An 18,635-nucleotide genomic window follows, 5' to 3' on the forward strand; every position below is an offset into this window, starting at 1 on the left:
GTCATACACGTGGTTACTCTCTGGACTCTGGTAAAAGGAATGAAGACGGAGGCAGAGGGGTGCGGTCAAGTCAGGGCGGGTGTGTGGAAGAGGTGTTCCAGGCCAATCTTCAGATATCCTGGGCATACCCTGTACCTTATTTTATTTCCCCCGCTCTGCAAAAATTGGGGTGTGCCCCACACCCAGTCCAGCACTAACTAGACAAGAGGCCAACAGACGTTCTCGTCAGGCAGGACAGAACAAAAGGAAGACACCTGCGATTCCAAAGTGGCCAGCTGCCACCATTAAAAAGCCATGGTGTCTGACAAAGGTCTCTTCCTCACGGGGACTCAAGCATTAGCCTTAATGAGGATAGACTCACGGACAATGTGCATGTATGTCCTGGGACGTCAAGATTCACCTGAAAATCTGACCAAGAAGATTAAAATGACATTGCAATGATTTGCCTTTGTTTCCTAAATAATTAGAACACGTTGTAATTAGAACACATTGAAGACGCTGCAGGAGAATGTCGTGGTGCACAGAGGCAGGTGGATGTCTATGAATGAGAGGCCAGCCAGGTCTGCACAGTAAATACATTAACCAATTCGTTTTAAAAAGAAAAACTCTTTAGCTACTTCACCGGGGGTGGGGGGGGGGGGTGGGGGTGGAGGTGGGGCAAAACAAGGCACCTTTACAACATAAATTAAAAGCATGTAATATTTAAAGCTATGTGTTATCCTATGAACGGTATTATCTGTGAGCTAAAAGAGCAAATATGGATAACTGCCACAGGCTGATGAGACACTCGAAATAAACTCACTTGCTGCTACAGGAGAAATTTTTCTCCGTGAGCTGCCAGTTTTTAATGGAGCCTTTCACGAATCCCGACACCACGACGAAGCACAAGACCAGGACATTGATACAGGTGAAGATTTTGTTGACCATGGCTGACTCCTTCACGCCAAGAGTTAACAGTCCTAAGAAAAGGCACAAACAGAAAACCATGTAGATGGTTCAGCCACTTACCGGTTTAGTTCACTCTGAGACGGGGGGGGGGGGGGGGGCGGGGGGGGCAAAAAGGTGGAGGGGAGAGAGAAACCAATGGGCATGGGAACCCCAGGTTCTCTGTGAGCCTCAGGAAACATGGCTGAACTGGCTGTTGCTCTAGAGCAAAGATCAAGGCAGCCACAGACAGGGGGAGCTCATTCTGGATTCCTAGGGGTCAGAGATGCCACCACAGGGCAATGGAGGCCTGCAGAAGTCTGGACCCTGGCAGTCAGTTTTCCACAAAGAGCATCCCCTTGGTTGAGGATGCCCAGAGTCTTGGTCCACGCACCAAGCAGGGGAAAGATATTACAAGGAAGTTAAAAAGAGATGATTCTCTCTGAGGACATGGCACGTGGCTCAGCTTCCTGGTAGGCTGGGAAGTTTTAGGTGAGGGAATGAGGCAGGTTAACTTAAGAGATATTGGTCATGTTGCTAGGAGCAATTATTAGTGTTCTAGGAAATGCTAGCATACACGGTGCCTCCTCAAACTTAGTATGTATAAGAGAGTATTTAAGTTTGACCAATTCTAGCTCATAAACTCACATTAAAAAAAACAAAACAAAACAAAAACAAACAAACAAAAACAGATCAAGTGACAAGGAACCCCAAAAGGCATTCTCCCAGTCTGGGGACTCCCACACAGTTTGGAATTTAAGTGCACGCCACACACACACACACACACACACACACACACACACACACACACACACACACGGAGAGGGGCTGGGGTGGCGTTCATGTAGTAAAGGTTTATTCCACTAGGTGGTGCTATAGGGAAGCAGAGAGCATTCAGGTGGTTATAGGTCACTGGGGCTGCTCTTGAAAGGAACTGTAGACCAGGACTGGGCCCTTTCTTTCTCTTTCCAGCCATGAATGAACAGTTTGGCTCAGATCCATGTTACCATCACAAAATTCTGCCAGCCCACAGGCCCAAAGTAACAGGGCAGAAAGCCTCAAATAGTGTAAGCCTAAATAAGCCTTTTTTTTTTTTTCTTGATACCACGTGAGTCCAGGCATTTGTTATAGTGATGGAAAGAAGGTTAACATATCATGATGGATCTGAAAAGGGGCCCAGTGTCACCCAGGAACCAGTATAGCTGGAGAAATGATTTTTCCGTGGGCAGCTTCTACATATCTATAAATAGAAACACTGCATATATGAGGTAAATTATAAGATAATGAATAATTAACCAGAGGGGAAGATTTCACTAAGCTACAGAGCACTGTTTGATTTAGTGTCCCTTCTGTTCGTGTTTAAGAAGATAAAAATCTAACAACAGTTATATGAACTTATCTCCTGATACAGGTTTCTGTTAGCAGGACCAAAAATACTGCCAAGTCTGGTCCCGGTGGGATGACTTAAATTACACAGAAATAGGGGTATGGGGCTGTCAAGGTTCATCCAAGACTTTCTAACTTCTAATGTTTGGTGAGAACTATCTGTGTTGACGCTTTATGTGTTCCTGGTAAATGCTCCGTGGAGAAAGATGCCCGCCTGAGCATCCGAGGCACAGATGAATGTCGCTAACGAGAAGCTACCATTGGCTGTGTCCTGCGGTATCTGGGATTTTCAAATTCCCTGTTACTTATGTATTGAAGGAGTGTTTCCATGGCTATGAAGTTTAAGTAAAACTACCCAAGTTGCCTGAGATACACAATCCTTTTCTAGAGAGGAGCTCACTGCTCCACAATTTCCTGGCAGACAAACCTCTAGGTTCCTACCCGAATGAATGACCATCCACGGAGTCGGACAAAGGGAGTTCAGAGCTACAAAACCTCACTCCAGGGACAGGAGATATCCTGACGTCTGAGGCTCTCTCTATGAACAGACCTCAGCAGCTATTACACAAGCCAAGGCTGGAATGATCTGGAAGCAACCACTGGGACAGGGAGAAAATAAAATTGTTTATATATTTATAAAATAAACCAAAGAAATGGGGGGAGGCACCAAAGAAGCCAGAAAGCAAGAGCAGCTGGGGATTTGCTTGGCAGTAAAAGCACTGGCCAGGCACAGTGAGGCTCTGGGCTCCACCTACCACCAATAAACGAACAAACAAATGGATAAATGTAAGAAACAATGTAACACCCCCCCACACACACACACACACAGGAGCTTTGCCCATCGCCCCAACACAGTGTTTCTGTCAAAATGGGGCCTTACCTGTTAAGATGATAATTATAATCACAGCAAATATGTCCGGGGTTTGGGCCAGCACGCCAGGAGCATTCAGGGCCATGTGCTGACGTGAGAACTCTCCTATGGGCTTGCCTATCAGCTCGTCAAAAGTCGCACTCCAGGCTCTTGCCACGCTTGAAGTACCTGCCACAAAACACGTGGTGACAATCAGAGAGTGCCACTTAACAGACAGGTCCCCGCCCCCAATGTCATAGCAGCCCCACAATGTCACGGGTGGCAGCAGCTGAACCACAGTCAGCTATGAACAGAAGGGGCAGCTGGACAGTGGATGGGGTGAAGCCAAGGTTCCCTGGGGCTGCTAGGACTTGGAGAGAAGTATATCTTATCCATAGCCAATATCTATAGTGTGTGTTTCAGAGGGGTGTGTGTGTGTGTGTGTGTGTGTGTGTGTGTGTCTTAACTGGTATAGAAGAGTAAATCTTGACCACAAATTGAAAAATTGAAAAATTTTCAACTCTGTTAGCAGCAATAGCAATATGCACTCAGCAGAAACTGCACTTCAAATTTTTATCTTTTCAGGACAAACATTCAGCAATGCTGGAGAGCTTCAATGACCAGTCATCCCTGCCCATGACCATGGGGGAGACTGCTCTGCTCCCGGGCTCGGGCATTCGAGGCTGTGGTAGATCACCTGCACTTTGGACCGACCTGACCGTATTTTAATTGTTTTTGTATTTTGGGGCATGGAGGGTGTACTGGCTGGTTTTGTGTCAACTTGACACAGCTGGAGTTATCACAGAGAAAAAGGAGCTTCAGTTGAGGAAATGCCTCCATGAGATCCAACTGTAAGGCATTTTCTCAATTAGTGATCAAGGGGGAAAGGCCCCTTGTGGGTGGGACCATCTCTGGGCTGGTAGTCTTGGTTCTATAAGAGAGCAGGCTGAGCAAGCCAGGGGAAGCAAGCCAGTAAAGAACATCCCTCCACGGCTTCTGCATCAGCTCCTGCTTCCTGACCTGCTTGAGTTCCAGTCCTGACTTCCTTCAGTGATGAACAGCAGTGTGGAAGTGTAAACTGAATAAACCCTTTCCTCCCCAACTTGCTTCTTGGTCATGGTGTTTGTGTAGGAATAGAAACCCTGACTAAGACAGAGGGGGAGCGGGTGTGGATTTTCTGAAGCGAGGTCTACAGCCTGGCCCGGCCTTGAACTTGCCATCCTCTTGTCTTTGCTTCCCAAGGGCTAAGATGACAGGCATGCGCCACCCCATCATTTTGAGATTTTTGTCTTGCAAGGTGTTTATTACTATGTGACTCTGAGGAGTTTTGGAAGCATCTGGATATGCACTTAAAACACGACATACACGTGTGAGCATACATGTCCATACACACACACATGCACTGTGTGTTATCACAATAAAAACTTACACATAAACTGCCCTTATGAACTGATGCCTTCTGACGCCTTTAGTCAGATCTACTCATCAGGACAAGTCCAGAACCTGACTTCAGAACGCATTGCTAAGATGGGTAACTAACTGGTCCATCTGGGAAGCACTGCTTGGGGAAGTCCCACTCTCACACAAAACCTTGGCAACCCCATCTCAGGGCCAAACCCTGTTCAGGTCAACCCTGATCAGTCAGCTTGCCACTTTGTACCTGAACCCAGAGGCCATGGCACCCACAGAGGGCAGGTCCACAGTGAAGGCCCTGCCTCACTCACCTCCATGCAACAATCCCAAGTCCCGCAGTTGCACAGAACACAAGATGGGGCTGTTCGACAACTGCTGACAGTCCTGGCTGCCCTCGCCCGCCCTTTCTCCTTCCCTTCTGAAGACACCGGCTGCCTTTCCAGGGCCGTTTGTCAGGAAATGACCCTGGAGATCCAGTGTTCGCATCTGGCATGTTCCTTGCATTTCAGAAGGCCCCATCCGCAACTGTGGTCTGAATTCTCCACAGAACACCAGAGGGATCCATACAAGGATTCAATTTCATTATTTGCTCTCATGCTAATTGTTTTCCCGACAACTTAGACATTTCACCTCATTTTTCATCCAGCTATTAGAAGTTCTGTCCAGGAAGGCCACGAGCCTAATGAAGAAAAATGGCCTGCCTGCCTGCCTGCCTGCATGCATGCTTCAAGATGCCAGCTTGCTGCAGTGATGTTCCAAACCCCACCCTGCTGGATACCCCAGCCTTTCTTCCAAGGCCACACCCTGCTCCCATTTCAGAATCATGGCTTTAAAAACTGCACAAACATGGACATATGTTTAAAACTGAAAAACTCTCCTCCCTCAGTAGCAAAGGCTGAGTGGAGGTTTCCAGACAGATTTCATGCATCTTAGCCAGGCACGCAGCGCTCCGGAACAAGACTATTATTTTGTTGGTCTAACAGCAGCCAACAGTTCAAGCTCACTGTATTTGACGCCTAGGTAAACCCACTGGCAACGTAACAGCCCATTTACAAAAGCTACATCCCCACCGAGAAGTCATCTGTGGTCACACGTCTGCAGGCTGAACGGAAAGGAAAGATCGTTATGAATTTTACATTAGAACCGTTAGAACAAGCTCTGCGGACTCCCAGACGCCATGGCCGCTGAAAGAGAGAGGCCACCTGCCTACTGGACCCCTGAGCATCCGGTCTCTGTCTCTGCCTAATAGCTTGAGGTGGCTACACATCCTCCACGCAGGCGCAAGTCTGCCACAACCGAGAGGTTCCTGAAGGTGGCTCACAGGACCTTAGATGTCATGGGTGGCCATGTTGAATGCTGTGTTCAGTCAGTGAAGTGCGTGAAGAAAGGGGTTGGGGGGGGGGCATGGAGGACCAGAGTGAACAATGGTTTTAAAACAGGCAGGAATTTTGACCTAGACGTTCTGCCTCGGAAGTAGTTTCCGGGGGAAGAAAGTGTGGCTCTGGCCTATACTATAACTACACAAAGTAATTATTTAGGAAGACAGCAGATTCGTGATCCCAACGTGCAGCCAGGACATGCAGTAAGTTATCCTGAATTTATAAACCTCTATACGCGGCGACAGTCAGTAGCAATATTATCATGGAGAAACCACTATGATATTTTGCGTTATAAAAAGATTAAAAATCAATATACTCAGGGGTTGTGAGTATGACCCAGTGGAAGGACATAAATGCAGAGCCCTGAGCTCGAACCCCCTGCATCTCTACCCAACCCTGTTAACCGATGGGGCATCCCTAACTGTTCAGACAATGTCACACATCTCCAGTAAGATGGCTAGTCCAAAATTCGGAAAATACTATTTATAATAGTTATCAGCTTGGGTGTTTCTCTTCCCTTTAAGCTTTTCTGTGTTTCCTGAAGTGTTACCTATAAGTTGACTGTAATAATAGGTGTGTGATGGTTTGCATATGCTCAGCATAGGGAGTGGCACTATTGGGTGTGGCCTTGTTGGAGTAGGTGTGTCACTGTGGGTGTGGGCTTTTAAGACCCTCATCCTAGCTTCCTGGAAGTCAGTCTTCTCCTAGCAGCCTTCAGATGAAGAGGTAGAACTCTCAGCTCCTCCTGCACCATGCCTGCCTGGAAACAGCCATGTTCCCACCTTGATGACCGAACCTGTAAGCCAGCCCCAACTAAATGTTGTCCTTATAAGAGTTATGGTGTCTGTTCACAGCAGTAAAACCCCACCTAAGTTAAGGCGGGAACAGACTAACAGAAATGAAACTATTTTTTTTTAAATTAGAATTATCCTAACACCCATGTATCCGTTAACAAGAATGGTCCCAGTTGGCCCGGCTTGGTCCTCGTCACAGGTGCCACACACTGGCTAACTTTTTCTCACTCATCCAAGATGGAGTCATCTGGGAGGAGGGAACCTTAGCCTAAAGATCATCTCCACCAGAATGGCCGGTAGGCAGGTCTGCGGCAGCGTCTTCTTGATGAATGGTTGACATGGGAAGACTGAGCTTCCCCTGTGTCGGAAGTCCCGGTTACATAAGGAAGCAGGCTCAGTAAGCCAGGAGAGAAAGCCAGTAAGAAGTGGTCTGCCACGTTCTCTGTTTCAGTTCCTGCCTCCAGGTTCCCGCCCTGGCTTCCCTCCCTAGTGGAGCGTAACCTGTAAACTGAAATAAACCCTCCCCTCCCCAAGTTGCTTTTAGTCTTGGTGTTTATCTCGGCTATAGAAAGCAAACTAAAACAGATACAAAATGAGAAAAGTCACAACAGGGACTCCTCAAGGCAGCTTAATCCCCGTTAAAAGTGAGGGGCAAGAGTGGTCAAGCTGGGGAACTAAATTAGTCTTTGGAGAGAAGAGAGCAGAGTGTCCCTAACAAATGGGTCAGAGGACAAAGGCTGCAGGCTGAAGAGGACCAGAGGACTTACCGATGATGTAGGAGAGAATCAGGTTCCAGCCAGTGATGAAGGCCCAAAGCTCCCCCACCGTCACGTAGCTGTAGAGGTAGGCTGAGCCCGTCTTGGGGACACGGGCACCAAACTCGCCGTAGCACAGGCCGGCCAGCACGGAGGCAAGAGCGGCGATCAGGAAGGAGATGACGATGGCGGGGCCGGCATTTTCACGGGCCACGGCACCGGCTAGGACGTAGACACCAGCGCCCAAGGTGCTGCCCACCCCAAGAGCTACCAGGTCATAGGTGTTGAGGCAGCGGGACAGCCGGCTCTCCTCCCGGCTGCAGTCCACCACCTTCCGGCGCAGCATCTGCTGGCCCAGACCGAGCAGGTTTTTGCAGCCCATTGTGCTGAGCGAATCTGTCAGAAAAGAGAAAGAAGTGTTCCGTTCAGTGACTGCCACAGTTTCTCCTACAATCCTCACTTTGTCACAGGACTGAAACACGGGCATGAGGCCCTTCATAAATTCATCTACTGCTAAAATATTTCCGTTGAAGTATTCAGCAGCAACTGTCAGATTCTGTGGTTCCCAGTCTTGGGGCTCTCCAGGACATGCAGAAAGAGACACAGAGCGGCCCTGCCAGGGTCTCGTTTCCACACTCATTTAAGATCTTGGCTGATAAACCGCCTATGGATACAACTCATAGCTAGCTACCGGGAACACAGTGACTGACACTGTTCCCAGCCTCAGCTGTGACTGAGCAGGACACACAAGATGAAGGGCAAACCAAATGGTATCGTGATTATTAAAACACATAAACCTACGAGCTAGCTCAGCGGTTCTCAACCTGTGGGTCATGGCCCCTTTGCAGGTCACACGTCAGACACCCTGCACGTCAGATACTTACATTACAATCTAGAACGCTAGGAAAATCACAATTACGAAGTAGCAAGGAAATAATTTTATGGTTGGGGGTCGCCGCAACATGAGGAACTGTATTAAAGGGTCGCAGCATTAGGAAGGCTCTAGACCATCAGATCCATCCTTAGAATACATACATACATACATACATACAAGAGAAGAAACCAGGCACGGGATTTAAGAGGGGGTCTTTCAACTATCCTCACCATATTTCTAAACATAAAGCTGTTCTCAGATGAAGAGTCTAGGTCAGCAGCAGCCAGCGCACCAGGATGACTTTGGGCTATCACCACTCAGTGGTTCACCTGTATCGACCTAACTTAGATCAACAATGAAGTCGCTGATAAACGAAATAGTCCCAGTCTGGAAAATAGTCACTGACCTGAAAAAGTCTATTCCTAACTATCCAAAACACGGTAATACTGTCAGGTCTCTGTCCCCACCCCTCCCACGGGCCTTCCATCACTGCAGGCCCCGGAGTCACTAAGGAACTGTGGACCCTTCTTCCTGTGTTTTATCTGCCGGCCCTATAGAAAATGGTATTATCAAGATCCGAGCAAATGTTTGTGAGACCTGGGAATCCCCTGTCGTTCCACACAGATGCGGACTAGAAACTCATAGCCACGGTCAAACAGGGTCACAACGCTCTGCCCTTCTCCTCATCTGGAATCCTGACAGCCCTGCAGGTGGGAAGGAAATGTGGCCCCAAGCTGACACCAAGCTGGGGGGGTGGAATCTCAAGGAAATGAGAAACACGGGCCTGTCACTGAGAGGGGAAGTCCCAGAACCCTAGAATTTGAAGATCCCAGGAAGAGCGTGTAACGGCTTTCCAGTGTCGTACACTGTACAAAGGAGGGACGATGTTTGCAAGTACCCAAGCCAGGTACAGATGCTGGAGTGTTTCTGCAAAACAGGCAGTGCGCCTGGGAAGTAGAAAGCTTCCTGAGTGTTGGGGCAAGGCTCTGGGTGGCCAGGAGAAGCAGGAACTACAGAGGCCTGCTACTGTTGGACACCAGGGGCACATGGACCAAAACAACAGTAAACAGACACTTGAGTTAAGATGTTCTTCACAGAGAAGGTTTAGCCAGCCTGGGAACAGAGGGCTGTGCTAGAGAATGCTCTTTTTATGTATATGTGACAGAAGAGGGCATCAGACCCCATGACAGCTGGTTGTGAGCCATCATGTGTTTGCTGGGATTTGAACTCAGGACCTCTGGGAGAGCAGTCAGTGCTCTTAACCATTGAGCCACCTCTCCAGTGAGAATGTTCTTTTTATAAAAAGAAGTTGCAGGCCTGAGAATAGGATGCAGAGCTAGAGTTCTTGCCGTGTCCAGCCCCGGCATGTTTTAAAAAGTACAGTAACTTCTCTACGTGGTCACACTCTTGAGAGCCACACCCAAGAAATAGATTTCTGAACCTCCATAAGGCAGAAAGTGAACTCTGAGACCTCAGGATGGGACAAAATGGCTCTCTTGGCTATGCCTGGGTGCAGAATACTTAGGCACAGACATACCTGGGTCACCACCAGCACAGACAGGACACCAATGAATAATACCCACTCCAAGAACAACTCCCAGATGTTGAAGGGGCTTCATGAAGTACAAATATAGGCAGGAGATCTTGGTTTGCAGGCATCAAATGAAGAGGTTAAGGCAGTGTAGCCTCGGGGTTGCGGCTCACAGTTCCCCCAAACACAGGCACAAAAAAAGAGACTCTCTGTCACTGGCGTAGCCCTCGGTGACAGGGAAGTGAGAGGGGGCAAAGCTGGGACCAAGGCACCGGAATGGAGTGCTGCCGGGTGCTGTGAGCTCCTGACGGGATCATGTTTCAGTCGGGTGTCCATTTCTGCTTCGTGGGGTGACAGGAAACGTGACATTCATTCAGGACACCCAGGGTTTATTTTAAGAAAATACCCCATGCATCTCTGCAGAGGGATTTTAAAACTCTCAGAAAGGTGCCCTCTGTGGTTTCTATAGCTTCCACTTCTTCCACTCAGGCCAGGACTCCAAACAGGACTTTCAACCAGCAGTAATACAAAAGATGATGTTTCTCTATCCGAAATGAATCTACCCATCCCAGCAGCAGACGGAGGCCAACTTCCTGAGACTGAAGCCACCAGGTGTGGAAGACAGGATCTAGGGACTAGGCTGATTATGTACACAGTTCTCACTGATTTGTATTAAGGTATTGATAAGACCCAAGTTCAATTCCCATTCCCCACATTTAGCTGCTCACAACTGCTTGTAACTAGTCCATGCTTGGGAGATTTGAACCCTCTGGCCTCCGTGGGCACTGTGTGAGTGTGTGTATGTGTGTCTATATCTGTGTGTGTGCCTCTGTGTGTGTGTCTATATCTGTGTACCTCTGTGTGTGTGTCTATATCTGTGTGTCTGTGTGTCTGTGTGTGTGTGTGTCTGTGTGTCTCTGTGTGTGTGTGTCTGGTCTGTGTGTCTGTGTGTATGTGTGTGTGTGATACACAATTAAAAACAATAGAAATATATCTTTAAAAGAAATAGAAATGGCCAGGTGTGGTGGTACATGCCTTTAATCCCAGCACTTGGGAGACAGAGCCAGGAGGATCTTTGAGTTCGAGACCAGCCTGAGTGAGTTTCAGGACAGACAGGGATACACAGAGAAACCCTGTCTAAAACAACAAACAAAAACAAAACAAGAAAACAAAAGTAATAAATAAAAATAATTTTAAAAAAAATTAAAACAATCCAATAAGTCAGAGGTTCAGAAAGCCTTTAGAAATTTGGATGATGGGACTTTTTCAGTCTCAAGATTTAATCATCTATTCCCTCCAGTTTAAAGGATTAAGGGAGATATGGGCCAGAAAGTGGCTATTAGACACCATCGTCCCAAACACCATTCTTTAAAACCTTAACACGCTGGAACTTTTCCTGGGTTTTCAGAAAGGTCTGTCCCCTAATGGCCAGCTCCTGCCTACAGACCGGTGTGAAGCACTGTAGGGACAGAAAACAGTCTGCATTTGTAAGGGGTTCAAGAAGCCACAGCACAGTCACTAGAGACAACATGGTAGGTGACCAACCCCTGCACCTGGTGGGCTGTGGCATCTCGGTGCATGGAGTTTTCATAAGGAAGGGCAGGGTGCCCAAGACACAGGGCCCTGCCAGCAGAGATCCAAAAGGAACATTCTAGGATACCGGCCACTGTGGAGCAGGAGACTTGATGACATAAGTGGAAGGAAGTGATTTCAAAGCAGGACCCACTTCCACTTCCCCTGCAGATAACAGACAGCCAGGTGTAAGAACTTGAATTAAGAGAGAATAAAATCAGGGAACAGGCAGGACCAATATACAACTAAGGGTGGAGGCATTTACAGTGGGAGAAGCCACGGAGTTCTGCACGGAGCACCAGGCCAGAACAGAACAAGATCCAGTTAGCAGTGATCAAGGTGACACAGTGGGCGGAAAGGAAAGGGTAAGAAGAGCCACCAGGGTCACGGACAAGGCGACCAGAGAACTGACCTAGTGGACTCACTTCCGGTCTGAATGGACATGTTCCCAAGGAAACAAAGCATAGGAGGACAGACACACTGCTAACCTGGGGAGAAGCGGTATGAGGAGGAGGAGAAGCAGTGTGAGGAGGAGAAGCGGAGTGAGGAGGAGGAGAAGCAGTGTGAGGAGAAGTGGAGTAAGAAGGAGGAGAAGCAGTGTGAGGAGGAGAAGCAGAGTGAGGAGGAGAAGTGGTGCAAGGAGGAGGAGAAGCAGAGTGAGGAGGAGAAGCTGTGTGAGGGGGAAAAGCAGTGTGAGGGGGAGAAGCAGTGTGAGGGGGAGAAGCGGTATGAAGAGGAGAAGCAGTACGAGGAGAAGTGTCAGCAATTTAATATGCATCTCAGAACCTCCATTCACAAAAACCCAGTCCATAACGTAGAGAAAGTCCTCACTGTCCAATACAAGAAGCTGTCTCGAATACTGAGTGAAATTTCACTTCATTCTGGATGTCACTAAGTAAAAGAGGCAGAAGAAAGAGTCCCTCCTGTTTAATAAGAACTATGAATAATTTATAATAACGTCTGACAAAACAATTTAGCCATTCAAAACAACCACACAGAGGCTGGAGAGATGGCTCAGCAGAGACGAGCATTGGCTGTTTTCCAGAGGACTGGGGTTCGGTTCTCAGCACCCATATGGCAGTTCAAACCCATCTGTATCTCCAGTTACAGAGGATTAAATCTTTAAAAAATACATAATGACTCCAACAACTTCCACCAGGGTAAGGGGTCCCAAGACAGGAGACTTGGGTTCATAGGGTGGCTGAACTGTGGCTTAAGAGTCACAGTTTTCCTGAAGAACCAAGATCATGCCATCCCACCCACAACAGAGGCTCAAAGTAGCTCATCCAGAGCCTTCACTTCACACTGCAGCCCTCTCCTAACACTCACAGAATGTCCAGAATGGGTCTCTCAAGCCTATCACAGGAAGCCCTCGGGCCAGTGTGACCGCCAAACTAAAGCACCCACCAGGTGTCCAGGTCTTGGTAACTTTAACTTCAACTCCCCTTTACACAATCAGAAAGCCCACAGCCCTCATTATATTCCTTATGATCCAAGAGGGGCCAAAGGCAGAGCTCCCAGAGAGCGAAGATCCATCCTGAGACAAAACCCTCATCATGTGGGAGAACTGCAGGAAGGACACTTCAGAGCTGAGGGCCTGGCATGGCTCTGGATGACTTCCAAAACCCACAGGGTATCCACCAGTGGCAAAATACCCGGGAGAAACAACCGGAGGGAAGAAAGATTTCTTTTGGCTCAGATATTACCATTCATGATCAGCTGGCTTTACCGCTTGGAGGCCTGAGGCAGAATCTCATAGTCTCTTGCACATGTGCTAGATCAAAAAGGCTCATCTCATGGCCAGAGAGACAAAAGATGGGGCCTAGGCAAAGATACAGCCAAGAACATGCCCCCTAGCCTCATGTCTCCCCCAAGTACTGCAAGCCACTGAATTATGATACATTAGTGGATGGATCCATTGAATAAGTAGAGGCTTTGCGATTAATGATAAGACCCACCAGCTAGGGATAAACCTTCAACACTTGGACCTTTGAAGACACTTCATACCCACAGGCTGTAATCCAAAGATGGGAAGTGGAGGGGAAAAAGCACCAACAGAGCCTCAGCCCTCAACCACGTGGTAAGCAGCTAAGGACCTCGGGTTACTCAAGGCTCCAACATGATTGAGCAGGGTCTACATACCCTATACATACCTTGTAGAGGCTCAAACAAATAAGCTTGGGAGTGAATGCCGGCTGTAGTGGACTCATGGGACACCAAGCCTGCCCGTGAAGATCCAATGCCCTCTTCTGGCTGCACAGGCACTGGCACACACATGGCATGCACACACGTGTGCACACACACACACACACACATACACACACACACACACACACACACACACACAGAAACTAGTCTTACTAGAGCAGATCTTGTGAGACCCCAGTGGGATAAAGCATGGGGAGACAGGATGAAAATCCAACTAACTAATCCTTCTCCTCTGCCTCACCCCCTTCTTTTCCTTTTAAATCTTAATTACAAAGCAAGCCACCAAGTTCGCACTGAGTTTTGAACCTGCTTTGATATAGACACCACTGATTCTGTCTGCTTTACCATACACATGCTCTTTCAAAGCTCCTTACCCAAACCACAGACCACCCACCCTGGGTGTGGGAAGGAACCAACCCGGACAATGATTCCTCTCAGGGACACCCCAGATACCTTTCAAAGGCATGTACAAGTGGGTACAGGAGCTCCCAAGCTTCCCAGGGACAGTCCCCAGTGGAGCAGGGCTAACTGGGGTCTGGGCCCAAGGAACCAGGGTGTCCATAAAATAGGCTTTACTCGTGTTCCCCTGAGATGGAATGCTGACTTCTTTGGCTCCTTCTAGAAACATCTTCTTCGACCAAGGATGAGGCAGAGGATTCCGTGCAAAAGCTAATTTCACTTCCGGTTAACTGATCAGCTAACACATCCCCAGCTCATTCATTTGTTCAGTCAACAGAACCTTTAACAAACCTGGGCTGGTCACCAACATCCACCTGAGCCAGGGACCACACCTTACCTTCCAGACTTCTAGCAATGTCTCAGTCCTCCACTTGGTGACCAACACACGCAATTCCTACGAACTCCAATGATTCGAAAGTAGACAAAGGAAAGAAGCTATGGAAAACGAGGGGCAGACAAGGGAACCGGGGTGTGGGATAAAACCAACCGATGAGCTGGGCCCGTTAGGCAAAAGATGAGAGAGATATCAGAGCCAGGCCAGGCCGGCACAGCCTTGTCTCCTTAATCATCCCCGAAGTCAGGCAAGTTGCAACTTTCTGAGCTCTTACAAGGAGAGAAGGGTGGAGTTTGATGGTGGATTGCTCAACTCACATAACTCAAAAGAAGCAAGGACAGGATCTGAACTCAGGTCACCTAGTATCAAAAGTGGTGTTCTCTGCCAACTGGGCTAAAATGACTCAATTTCGGGTTGGATTTTTGTTCGTTTGTTTTGGTATTATCATTTGTTTGTTTTTGTGTGTGTGTGCTGAGGGTCAAATCCACAGCCTCAAGCACAGTAGTCACACCCCCAGCCACCTAACTGTCCTGTAACAGAGTCAGGCCACAGACCCTAACTGACCTGGGTCTCGCCCTCAGCCAGCTTAAGAATCCCAGCCAAGCAGCCAGGGTAATCATGTGCAGCTTTTCTCATTTCTGGCTCAAAGGACACAACATTGTCCAAACATGCCTCCCGTCACCTGACAACTCACTTTGTCATTCCATCTGACATCCACAAGTACAAGATGATTGACTCGCATTTAATGACAACTTAACTGGTCACTCCTAACACAAAGGGAGTGACTCAAAGTAACACACACACACACACATACACACTACTCACCCACTGCTGCTAGCTTTGAACTATAGGAAACCAGAGGGTGGAGGTAAAAGTGGGTCATTTCAGTTGTATGAACCACCCAGGGCTGTGGTAGGAAGGTTTTAGAGGTCATACAGACAGCAGGCTTGAAAAACATATGTAGAGGGAACTCTAGACGTGTCAGAGAGATTAAATATGATGGTGGAAATATTATATATCTGCAAAAGTATCAAAAACAGTATATAAAGAATTTTCAGCCAGGGAGTGGTGGCACATGGCTTTTATCCCAGCACTTGGGAGGCAGAGGCAGGTGGGTTTCTGAATTCGAGGCCAGCCTGGTCTACAGAGTGAGTTCCAGGACAGCCAGGGATACACAGAGAAACCCTATCTCGAAAAACAAAAAAAAAAAAAAAACAAAAAAAAAAAAAGAAAAAAAAGAAAGAAAGAAAGAAAGAAAGAAAGAAAGAAAGAAAGAAAGAAAGAAAGAAAGAAAGAAAGAAAGAAAGAAAAGAAAGAAAAGAAAAAATTTCAGGGCAGGGTGACTGAGACCATAGCCTCTCTTAGAGGATAATAGGGCTCTTTTATTTCCTGAACTTTTACTGTCTTCCCACCTATATTGAGCACACAATGCCTTTGAATTAGAGGAAGAAAAATCTCTAATGAAACCAACAAACAGCACAGGGGCATAAAGAAGATAAGAGGCTCCCTGCAAGGTCGGCCCACCTTGTGTCTACGTAGGAAATGGTGGTAATTAGGTCCATGGGATTTGTTATGTTTTCCGCTGTCTCCGTGCGGGTCTGTCTGGAAATTTCCAAAATTAAAGGCGAAAAGAAACAAATTCACCTACAACTGACTGGGAAATGTTTGTGTGCCCTACACCAGGCCCCGGGGCACGCCCAGGACCTGCACAACTTTAAATGTTATCAACCACTGTAACGATGGGCTGGGTGAAATAGTCTTTTTCTATAGAATCAAGTTGAACGATGTGGAATTATTAATATTGAACCATTTTTATTGGTTTTATAAAAATATAGCCAACAGCTTAAAAAAAATAGACCAGCTGGGATTTCAGGTATTTTTCTCTGGGGCTTCACTCTAACCCATGCTGGAAGAGCCAACATGAACTCTAAAGATTAGATGTGGGGAAAAGGAATAATTTAGAGACGGGGAGAGCATTAGGGGTGGGGTGAGAGGTAGGGCATTTCCAATCACACATTTCTGCATACGTATACTATAAGGGACATGGTGAGGCTTACTTTCCAGCAGGTACTGGGTAGAAACAGCGCACACCTGCAGCTGCGGTTGGCACACGGGGCAACAGACAATTGAAACCACGCTGCTGGTCAGAGGCCAAGGAGAATAAGCTGGAGGGCTGGGAGGAACCACATCTCGAGGGGTCTAGGCTGGCCACTGGTGACTTCCGTGGCTGGGGCGTATATAGGCTCCAGCTTTGGCACCTTCTTGTACAGTGTTTTAATCTGATTGGCGAAGGTAGCTTTGCATAAACAAATGTCAGAACCTGTCTGTTCTGGCTCTGTCTTTTCAAAGAGCCCTCAGGCACACAGAACCCACGCCCCTGGTTGCCATGGGTATTATCTAGGCAGACGAGGTCATGCACAAGTAATCCCTATACAGGAAATGCCACATTTTGTGGTCAGTCTACCTGGTCTATTCCAAGTCACAGTTCACTGGCGGCCAGAATCTCAGAGGCTTGCTCCAGAAGGAAAGTGCTTATAATCTGAGATACTCATTCAGGCCCTCGTCTTTAAAACGAGTAGTCATATTTGTCCCTGCCACAAGGTTTCCTCCTGTGTAACATGCATATAAATAAGTGGACACGTTGGGAGGCAGGAACAGGAAGAAAATGTCCAGTTACAGAAAGGTCTTTGGAGATCGGAATGTTTATCTGTCCGATCAAAGATCCAAGCAGCCCACAGGACAGGTGGAGGGAGGGAAAGCCACCCGGAACGCTGGAGTAATTCTAAAGGAATGAGGCTACCTGCCCCGTGGGAGAGCACAGTGTCCATAAGCAGTGAATTCTAGTTATCATAGGTTAGTGGCTGTGTCGACTGCTCGCTTTAATTATTCTAATGTGATAAGGTCACATCACCCCGGCATCTGAACTTGACCCACTGCCTCAAATGCTTTAGACCCAAATAGCTGAACCTGCTTCCTTCTTCCTGACAGTCTGTTCTACATCTGAGAAGAAGGCCATAGGTCCTGTCTACTATTTTGAAAGCTGTGTGTGTGTGTGTGTGTGTGTGTGTTGCTGGAGACGGATGGAATGAGCTCAGCACACGCCCACTGCTGAGCTACATGTCTAGCCTTTTAAAGAACGCCTAAAAGCTGAATCCAGACATTTCAGCTTATGTCTTAAGCAAGATCCACCATAGTCCCTCTCCCCCACCCCTGTCACCTGACAACCTATTTCAAGGTCGCCTTGCTTGCTACAGCAAAGAAGAAGTCCTTCAAGAGTCTAGAACACATTCTTCTATACAACCAAACTCCGAAGAGTAGCTGAAGCCACCATGCTCCCCGTAAGGCTGTGTACTCCAGCCACCACACACACAGGGCCCAGAGACCCTGACACAGCCAGAGGTTGTCCACCACACCCACTTGGATGACTTGAAGCATCCTTGGAACCCAGAGAATATGCAAGGTGATGGGCTGGGTGTCACTCCCGCAGGGAGGTCAGCCATACAGGGCTGTATCTTGTTTGTAGCCCCTCCATACTGGTTTGTAGGAGCAAGCAGCCATGCTGGGACAGGCCCCTTGACAACAAGCCTCAGATTGCCAGGCTGAGTAGACTCACACTTCCTGGCCAGCAGCTCTGCCCAGTCCTACACCTCAAGGAAATGGATCACAATACATTATACACACACACACACACATATATGTATATATATATATATATATATATATATATACACACACACATATGATACTAGCAATAAATAAATAAATAAAAACTGAAATTTAAAAAGCAAAACAAAACGCTACCTATAGTAACATCAAAAAATTATGTCTCTGGCCAAGTATTGAGGAATGAAACTTTAATCCCAACACTTGAGAAGCAGAGTTGAGTTGATCCCTTTGAGTCTGGGGCCAGCCCGCTCTACATATGGATGGAGCTGCAGGCCACCCGGGACTATATAATAAGGCCCTGTCTCCAAAAAAAAGGTCTCCATGATGGGCCATCGTCAAGGTAGGATTTCAGATCCCACAAAAGATGAGCCGCTCACTGCCCTGGCCACGCAGTGCTTCTATCTCCATGGCAAGAAGAAAGCAAGTAACTGCTCAGATCCAACCACCTGCACAAGTACTTATTGAGTGCCTGCTGTATACTACAAACCCT

At 47.6% G+C, this 18,635-nt stretch overlaps 1 protein-coding gene across 1 annotated transcript in view; it reads right to left on the reverse strand.

The window, feature by feature from the left end:
- Slc7a1 (solute carrier family 7 member 1) overlaps positions 1-18,635 on the reverse strand; it is a 72,903-nt gene that overhangs the window by 17,348 nt on the left and 36,920 nt on the right. The window contains exons 3-5 of the mRNA XM_021162329.3: positions 7,514-7,897; positions 3,191-3,349; positions 803-959 (exon numbers count right to left, since the gene is read on the reverse strand). Of these exons, the coding sequence (XP_021017988.1) occupies positions 803-959; positions 3,191-3,349; positions 7,514-7,883 (686 nt within the window). The 5' untranslated portion in view covers positions 7,884-7,897. The remainder of the gene's footprint in view (positions 1-802; positions 960-3,190; positions 3,350-7,513; positions 7,898-18,635) is intronic.

The sequence above is a fragment of the Mus caroli genome, unplaced genomic scaffold, assembly GCF_978045245.1.
Source record: "Mus caroli unplaced genomic scaffold, Mus_caroli_1 scaffold_4, whole genome shotgun sequence".
NCBI classification, from domain to species: Eukaryota; Metazoa; Chordata; class Mammalia; order Rodentia; family Muridae; genus Mus; species Mus caroli.